Source organism: Acartia tonsa, chromosome 13 (assembly GCF_053477335.1).
Source record: "Acartia tonsa isolate MP-2025a chromosome 13, ASM5347733v1, whole genome shotgun sequence".
Taxonomy (NCBI): domain Eukaryota; kingdom Metazoa; phylum Arthropoda; class Copepoda; order Calanoida; family Acartiidae; genus Acartia; species Acartia tonsa.
The window spans coordinates 5,751,506-5,761,154 of NC_137272.1; the positions used below are offsets into that span (position 1 = coordinate 5,751,506).

Here is a 9,649-nt window from a genome sequence, read left to right on the forward strand (position 1 = left end):
TCTAATTAATTACCTAAATAAGTTTCAGTTGTCATTACGATTAAAAAACATTATGATTAACCCCTTACAGTCGGGCCCCTTGCCGCACCTTAATCAGTCGAAGGGGGGGGGGGCGTTCAAAGCCCCCCCCTATTATCTCAGTTCCTATTAGAGCTAGAGGGCTAAAATTTTTTTGTGGAAGTCCCCTGTGTTATGATGAATTTCCGACCCTAAGTAAGTCAAGGTCACTTTTCGCTTCCTTCACCCTTTTATTTGACAACCTTTGTTTTTAGGTCCTTTTTTACTTATAAATTTCAAACGGCTGTAATTTTTTTATTTTTGAAGCTAGAATAAAATTTTTTTTGCAGAAAATGTTTATCTTTATGTAAATTTTATATTTGAAATATCAAAATATAATTTCAGCTGCCGCAGCTGTACTTGGCAGCTGCCAGCCGCCGCAGTCGGCGGTCGGCGGGAAAACGGCGGCGGATCTTTATGAAATTTTAATACATTATGTAGACATGTAAGATAAGCTTAAGTTTGAAATTTGAAGTCTCTAAGTCAAAAATTGCGGCCACAGGAGCCTTTTAAAGATTTCTGGAGACCTGGAGGATCAGGACCTGCAGGATCATACCTGGAACCTAAAATTGACTTGAACACCTGTATTTAATATCAGAATGTACTACTAGAGGATATTTTAGTATTTTGGTAAGATAAAATGCTTTGTTTAAGTCAAAAAAATATGTTTGCTCTTTACCTGGATGACCCTGCCAGGTTTGCTGGCATCCTGTGCCCGCCAGGATGGAGATATTCAAAAAATTTCAACTCTCAGTTATGTCTCATACCCACACTTAAAAAGTCAAGCAGTTTGGGCTCTTTATCTTTCACACACAGAAAATGAGATAGAAAAAACCGGATGGGGTGGCGTTCAACGCCCCCCCCCCCCCAACCGTTAAGGGTTAAAGATTTGATAACTTTTAGAGAAGGATTATTAAAGGAAATTTCATAATAATTTCAACACTTCAGTGGGTAAGTATAGTAGGATAAACAAAGGAGAAGTAAAATATTATCAAAAAATCTTACAAGAAAATAATAAGATTGTAATTTCAATTCATTGTTGTTAGAAAAAAGATGTTTCTTCATTTAATCGATCCATGCTTGAACAATGCAGAAAGAGAGGGGACAATAGGCTGTTTATTACACTAGTCCTCAAAGTTTTCTTATACGTTGGATTAACAAATTTAGAGACTTTAATGAATTTTGATTGGTTGGTTTATTAAGTTGAGTGTTTAAACGTTTCAACCACTAATTTTACGATACAGAAAGGGTAAATTTGTGTATATTATTGCACATTGTACATCAATTTATTAGTCATTGCCTTATCCCTTTAGATTCCTGTGTACAATGTGTTGTATAAGATTTGGTGATCCCAGGAGTATTGAAAACCAAAGAAAATACCATATTTTAGATCAACTCAACTATTACATCATATAATAATGGATATAGTATTTAGAACTAAAAAAAATACCTTATTTTAGATCAACTCAACTATTAGAAAATATAATATGGATATCATATTTAGAACTAAAGAAAATACCATATTTTAGATCAACTCAACTATTAGAAAATATAATATGGATATCATATTGAGAACTAAAGAAAATACCATATTTTAGATCAACTTAACTATTAAAAAATTTAATAATGGATATATTATATTGAAAACTAAAGAAAATGCCATATTTTAGATCAACTCAACTATTAGAAAATATAATAATGGATATTATATTGAGAACTAAAGAAAATACCATATTTTAGATCAACCCAACTATTATAAAATATAATAATGGATATTATATTGAGAACTAAAGAAAATACCATATTTTAGATCAACTCAACTATTACATCATATAATAATGGATAACATATTGAGAACTAAAGAAAATACCATATTTTAGATCAACCCAACTATCAGAAAATATAAAAATGGATATAATATTAAGAACTAAAGAAAATAACATATCTATACTTTCTTCATTATAATTAGATCCAATGGACCAACAAGAGTATTTATTTTAAAATATTAGACACATTTCAACATAATGTATTGGAACATAGAAATACATTATGTCAAATTCTATTTTCTACCTATCTATCTATATCTTTTTATCTTTCTCATCCGCACGTTGTTGGGAAGGTAATTGGTTCGAATCTCAGTCCGATCACCAAAACTAAAGACGTTAAAAATGGTTTCTACTGCTGCTATGTCAGGTGCGCGACATAAAAAGTTAGTTTAAGGGGGATGCGTTGGCCCAAAAACATGCACATTTCATTACCATTTTAGCATTTATTAGACAAAGGTCGTGCAATCCAAGGGTTGGTTGTCTGATGGAGGAATGGACGCTTTACACTGTAATCATAATACGCGATTATGTTTCAAGGTGCGTGGAGAGGTCTAGAACCCACAGCGACACCAAGCCCCCTAGAGTCATATATCTATCTGTACTTATTGGATGTTTATGAACTTTGTAATGTCGTTTGAATGGTTATAGTAGTAATGTCAAATGGCCTGCGGGCAACCGGCTTTCACTAGGTGCATCTCTACCCCGTCACCCCGTCCCCCTCCCTTCCACACCAGGGATTTAGGAATAAGATAATGCAAGTAAATCTTTTGTATAATTTACAATGCTGATGCTGATGTCGATATCATGAAAAAAAAATTGTGAACATTTATTTATCTATCCATCCCTTTACTTTTTCATTATTTTCACCGTTTCTGGCGAGTTTAGTATTAGAGTTTACCTAGATACTATTTGACCTTTCTTAGAAAAAAAAATTATAAGCAAGCCTTGAAAATTCTAATCCCTTTACAAATATTAGATATAATGTATTCTTTTTATAATAATTTGTTTCTATATGGCAGGTTTTGATTCATTTTCTGTTGAATTTCAAAGACGCAATGTAGACGGGGAAAAAATCAATAAACTATAATACAATAAATATACAAGTTGGTAATCAAAATTATAAGATTAATTTTATATTATATCATAATATTTTGTCGTAGTTATCAGTCTAAAGCATATTTGTCTCATATTTAACCTATAGAATATTAAGAAGAAAGAAAGAAATAAATAAATGTGTGTGTGAAAGATAAAGTAGGAAAAAATAGACAAAAAAAATATAGATATCTACACTACAATACGAAGTAATAGGACAATTTTACATTCCTAAGATACCAAAAAAAGGACATCCGATCCGGGCGTACGGAAGAATGGGCCAACCACAATTATAGAAAAGCTTCGATTTAAAAAAAAACAATAAGATTGACTCTATAGTTCGTCTATTGTGTCGACGGGCCAAGTCTTGTATAAATATGAATCAGAATGTATTCTTTACCATTCCTACAAAGACATGTATATAGATTATCAAAATAAATTAATAAGGTGAAAAATTAGATAGCTTTATATTATCAAACAAGTCTCTTGTGATAAATGCAACTTTAAATCATGTTTTTAAACAGAAGCATAAAGATCTTATTATTGATGTTTAATAGTTATTTTAATGAAATGATAAAAAATTAAATACATTAAAATTATTTAATACCACACTGGAAAAGTTTTTTTCTTATTTAAATGTCTTGTAATGTGTCGGCATATCCTAAAATCAATTAGTTATTTGGTGCCTAACACATGATTAAAAATAAGGGGGAGATGTTTTTATGCTAATCCCTCTAGGAGCCCTAACCCTGCATGGCTTAAGTAGAAAATAAACACTAATACTTTTTAGGGCAACCTCCAGTAATTTGATTGCAGTATCTTTGTCCGTTTTCGTGCATATATTAAGCGCCGGCGCTTCATAGGGGTGGGGCAATTTTTTAAGATTTGACGTTTCTGCTGTGTAACTAAAAAATTTAAGAATTAGACAAATACAGATAATTTATTGATTTGAATAACTTTGTTTTTATTAGAAAAGGAGGTTGATATAGTTTTCTAGAAGAGGACATAATTTCAGTGTAAATATTAGGAAAATTAATAATAACATGACTATAATCATCTGGAACTACCTGTATTAAATGGAAGTAGGTTAACATTATCAATAACATTGTTATGACATCAAATAGTTTCTAGCTTCAATAGCCGTTTTCTATACCTTAATAGACAAAAGACAACCTAATACTTGGTAGTAGAAAGAAATATTAATTATAGACAAATACATTTTTGCTAAAAATTAATTTTAGCAGTAGTCGTATCTTATTAAAGCCAGTTTTTAAATACCAAATTTTCCCCTTTTGAATAGGCGAGAGAGGACCTAAAAGGTTGGTCAATAGATGTATTCCATTAGATCGTCATTTTGTCACAATAATCCATCCAATATAAAAAGGAATTTGTAGCAAATTAAGAATTTTGTTTGATATATAGCAACATATATGATTAAATTTTAAAAATACATACGATGTTTTAGACGGAATGAAAAGTACCAAAACGCGCACACTTCCTAACAAATAATATAGTTGGATTGTTCATACATAGTCATCTTATTCAGTTAGGGAGTGGACAATGGGCTTTTTTTTAAATACTAGTCCCCAAAGTTCTATATCAATGTTTTTTTTACTCGTTGACTTAACAAAATTGGGAATTTTTAATTTTGTTGGTTGATTCATTAAATTGAGTGTCCAAACGTTTAAACTTCTAATTGTAATCTAAAGAGGGGGTAGTTTTGTGTATTATCATTGGTGATGTACATCAATTTATCATCTATTGTCTTAACCCTTAAGATCCCCGCTTCTTATTGATAAAAATATGGGATTGGGGATCTAGAGTTTCTATATTTATTGGTTGATCACAAAGTACGGTTTTAAAACTCTTATCTCCTGGCAAAAGGGTAAGGTGGATTTTTGAAAATTATTTTTCCTATAAAAGATACATTTGAGTTGGAAAAAGTATCAGTTCATCCAACGATCATACAGCAATATGAAGGTAATAAGTTCGATTCTCATCATCAATTCAATCATTGCATTTAGGTAAATGAACAAACGTAAATTATTTGTTATACCTTATATCTCATAAAACGTTTTTGACATCTAGGATCTAACAATTACAGTATATATTTGATTTTAAATTTTTGTATTATCTTGGTTTAAAAAGTAGGTTTAAATTTCTATTGCCCCTACGCTGTCAAACGAGTAGAAATTGACGATTTTGCCAAATTCTAAAAAAATCTGACTTTAGGGCCAAAATTCAATAAATATAACTAAAAAGGCCAAATCATCCATCCCCCCCCCCCTAAAAAAATCGACTAATGTTACTGTTTTAAGACTGACATTTCTAGGGTTATGGTTTGAGACAAAATAGTTATTCTTTAATTCTCATATTTTTTACTGTCATAGATTTAATACTTTTTGTTTTTCAGTGTTTTATTTTGGCCGCCGCTCTGACCGCCCTTGTGGCCGCTGACCAAAGCCACCACCAAGTTATCAAGGTCTGTATTTATAATTTTAACTGGAAAAAAAAGCAGAGAGGAAGGGGACATTGGACTATAAATTACACTAGTACCCAAAGTTTAATAACCCTTCTATCTTATACTATGTTTAAAACTTTGGGTAATGTCAACGAATTTTGATTGGTTGGGTTAAAACTAATAGTGTATATACTTTTCCATTTATAATTGTAATGCTAATTTTTATTAAAATGTAGGTCGGAATGAACCCTCAGTGTCTGTATCTGTGCACAAACCCTACGGGGCTCACCACGCATCGCCTTTGCATCGCCCCTTAATTGCCTATTCCCCTAATTTATAATACATAACCTCTTGATGGCCCCTTCTTCATCTCTCCATCGCGCCTTCACCGCCTCTTCCCCTAATTTATATTACATAGTCACGAAACCTACTATAACCATATTTAATCTTGATAATAATCTTTTTTTGAAATGTAGGTCGGCAACGCTCCCTCAGTGTCTGTGTCTGTGCACAAACCCCACGGGGCTCACCACGCCAGTGTTGTTAGCCAACCCCATGCTGCCCCTCAGAGTGTCCATGGTAAGTCAGGGAGGGAGGTGACATTTGGATGGTTATTACACTAGTCCCCCAAGTCTTATATAAATTTTTCTTATTTGTTGGCTTAATAACATTGGGAGCTTTTATTGAATTTGAATTGGTTAGTTCATTTAGTTAAAAGTCAAAACCTGTCAACCACTAATTTTAATCTACATAAAGGGTAATTTTGTGAAACATCATTGGGAATGTACATGAGTTTATTGGCCATTGTTTTAACCCTTTAGATCACTGGATTCAAGGAAAGGTAAACAAATGAAACATTATTTCCACCCCAATCTTTCTCTTAGTTCTATTTTTTTTTATCGGCCTCAATTAACTAATGTAATTTTTCAAAAAATAATATTTCATCAAACTAAAAAAGTAACATGTTATTAAGAAGCAGCTTATAGTCCCTAATAAAAAATGACACCATACCATACAAATGACCAATGGTAGGCCAGTACAATTTACCATTAGACAATTAAAATGTTTACTGCCTTATAATTGGTCATTTGTATTGTATGACGTCTTTTTTTATTAGGCACTATAAGCTGCATCTGTCTTTTATAGAACGAAATGTAACTGTTTTTTTTTAAGGTTATGGATATCACAATGAGAAGCCAGTAGCTGCCGTTCACGCACCTGCCGCTGTTCCCGGCTATACACAAGGTAGATATATAGATATTTATAAATAAAAGGATTAAAGATAAATCTAAAACCATTTTATCTAAACCACATTGTAATGTTAGGTGCAGCCGTTTTAGAGATATATACTTACACACAATTTACCAATTAATCTAACTACATATCTATTATTCTAGGACCCTACCATGCCCCTAGCCCTTACCACGCCCCTGTGGTGCACCACGCTGCCTCCCCCTACCACGCAGCCCCTGTCCACCATGCTGCTGCCCCTTACCACGCAGCCCCAGTCCACCATGTTGCCCCTGTCTACCATGCTGCCCCTGCCCCCGCCTACCACACCCCTGCCCCTTACCATGCCCCTGTTGTGCACCATGCTCCTGCCGCTCCTTACCACGCCCCTGTTGTGCACCACGCTCCCGCCGTGATTGCCCACGCCGCCCCCGCCTACGCCCACCCCGCTCCTCATTCTGCCTACGACAAAGAGGAGCCCGCCCCCTACGCTTTTGAGTACGGTGTTGCCGATGACTACTCCAAGGCCCAGTTCACCGCCGCCGAGACCGCCGATGTTAACGGTGCCGTTGCCGGTAGCTACTCTGTTGCCCTTCCCGACGGAAGAACCCAGCACGTTAAGTACAGCGCCGACCACTATAACGGTTACATCGCCGATGTGTCCTACGAGGGTGTCCCTGTCTACCCCGAGGCTGCTCCCTACCACGCCGCTCCCGGCTATCACGCAGCTGCTCCCGCTTATCACGCCGCCGCTCCCGCCTATCACGCCTAAGTGAAAATCTAGTTGTGTAAAATCAAAATATTATACTTTTATTTATGTATTTATTTTAAACATTCATGAAAGAATAAATTTGAAAACTTTATTTTGATTTATTATCTCCATAAAATTGCGCAACTCTTCTCAAACAAATTAAAATCAAAGTGTAAACAAAAATAATTAACAAACAGTATGAAATCACAATTATTAGGCAAAGACAAGAATTTTTTTTAAATATTATATTTCAATGATAAAATATTTCTAGAATCTGTCTTAATACTGGTGTTTAGAAGACATTTAACAAGGTTGATAACGTCCATAACTAGCGATTCAATGAAAAAATTATTGATAGCATATTGAATTATGGAGTAGCTTCTTTCCAAAATCTATTTCAAAATCTAGAACTGAAACATAGATTAGCTATTTATAGTCATCGTATTATAGACAGCTTTCTGCGGTTATTAAAATGATAAATTATTTGATAAAAACCTGTTTTTTTAGCGAGAAAGGGCCAAAGGCGCTGTCTAACAAAACAAGTAGTAATTTCATCATTTTTTTAATAATCGTGGAAAATTATCTATAATACAATGCTATTCAGGATTTTTCAGTATGTCTTAGAACCGTTTCTATTCCAGCGGTCATTAATCGGTTTCAAAATAATGATGTAAAAATAATACTAATTTACTTCAAGATAGATGTTTTTTGGCCTTTTTTGGAATGTTTAAGGTAAAATAGATTTTTAAAAAGATACAACATCCCAATCCTTAATACTAGTGGGGGGGGGGGGACACTGGTCCCCAAACTTTTCTCATTCGCTATATTACCCACTTTTGAGACTTTTGATTGGTCAGTTCATTATGTTGAGAGTCTAAACGTTTCAACCACTAATTGTAATCTACATAAAGTATAGTTTTTCTGTATTAAAATTGATGATGTAGATTGATTTATTGGCCATTGTCTTATACCTGTAGATGTGGGGGGGGGGGAGGGAGAACAATGTAAGTTTTGCTCAATTACGCTTTTATTTGATTCTGAGTGTTTTATGGGTCCTGTGAGGGATATATATATTTTTCTGCCAACACTATCAACTAACATGCACGAAATTAAGGGATAAGTTTTAAAAACTTTTTAAAATAGTATTATTTAATTGTGACCTTTCAAAAAGAATTTTAGATAAATAGCACTGTATTCTACATTTTATATTTTACCTGGATGTATTGCTTAAATCATTAATATCACTTTAGAAAACCAAACCTTTGATTGATTGAATTATGTCAGAAGTTTTACTTGAGTATGAGTTGCGCCTGTTTTCGGGCCCTGGTATTTCCCCAACTGTTACTATTACTGATGACAGTATAAGTTTAATTATTACCTATTAAACCTTTACCTTTTATATTTAACAACGCAACTTTTTGCAGACGATATCCATGTCATTCGTGATACTAAAACAACATATATTGGTCAATATAATACACATCTTGCAGATTTTTACTATGTGGGGTGTAACTTTTTTTATTTACCTACTTTTTTGTTTTTGTTATATTGATAATAAAACAAGGATGACAACATCCATAAAAGCGAAGCACTGAAACGGTAGGACAAACGGACATTAACACTTGTATAGAATCTGAACTAGAAAATCGGAACATAAATGTATAAATGTCGAATCAAAATTGTAAGTAAATTTGTTGAAAAACTGCTTAAAAACAGGATAATGCTTATGGACATACTTACATTTTGGACTTGATTATAGAGTTGCTTCGCTTATAATATTGTTCTTTGTTGTCCCAGGAATCAATATACCAAAAATCAGATCAAACGGATAAATAGAACACTTGAAAATTTGTTGTTAAAAAAGTAAAAAATCAACATGTTTAAAATGGACGTACGGACATTCTGGTAATGATTATAGAGTTGCTACGCTTTCTAAATCGTACCCAACTACTACAGGAATCATCATGCAAAGTTTGAAATCGATAGGACAATTCTAACATGCCTAAATTAACGAATAAAAGCTATCTATCTCGGATGGACGGACGTACGGACCGACTCTAATTATAGAAAAGCTTCGCTTTTAAAAATATCTTGATTAAATATTATCCCTTTATATAAAGTTCTACGTTTAGTGTCTGAACCTTAAGGTTAAGATTTCTGTTTTAAAGGTATGAGAAAGGCGACAGAAAATACCTACCATAATCATGTAAAATGTCCAATATTCGACAACAT

The 9,649-nt window shown here is 33.5% G+C and overlaps 1 protein-coding gene across 2 annotated transcripts; it reads left to right on the forward strand.

The window, feature by feature from the left end:
• The first annotated feature begins 4,920 nt into the window (after positions 1-4,920).
• On the forward strand, positions 4,921-7,529 carry LOC145303855 (uncharacterized). Of its 2 annotated transcripts, XM_080145511.1 has the most exons (6): positions 4,921-4,955; positions 5,389-5,457; positions 5,913-6,015; positions 6,610-6,681; positions 6,834-6,892; positions 6,929-7,529. In XM_080145511.1, exons 1-6 carry the CDS (start codon positions 4,950-4,952, stop codon positions 7,436-7,438), a joined length of 819 nt encoding a protein of 272 aa, XP_080001637.1. In that variant the 5' UTR covers positions 4,921-4,949; the 3' UTR covers positions 7,439-7,529. The 2 variants fall into 2 exon arrangements, with proteins under 2 accessions (XP_080001637.1, XP_080001636.1); XM_080145510.1 differs by having other exon boundaries at positions 6,834-7,529.
• The last annotated feature ends 2,120 nt before the right edge of the window (positions 7,530-9,649 follow it).

Coding starts and splice junctions, on each gene's coding strand:
- LOC145303855 (XM_080145510.1), top strand. Junction 5,458..5,912: donor GCCACCACCAAGTTATCAAG/GTCTGTATTTAT, acceptor TTTGAAATGTAG/GTCGGCAACGCTCCCTCAGT. Junction 6,016..6,609: donor TGCCCCTCAGAGTGTCCATG/GTAAGTCAGGGA, acceptor TTTTTTTTTAAG/GTTATGGATATCACAATGAG.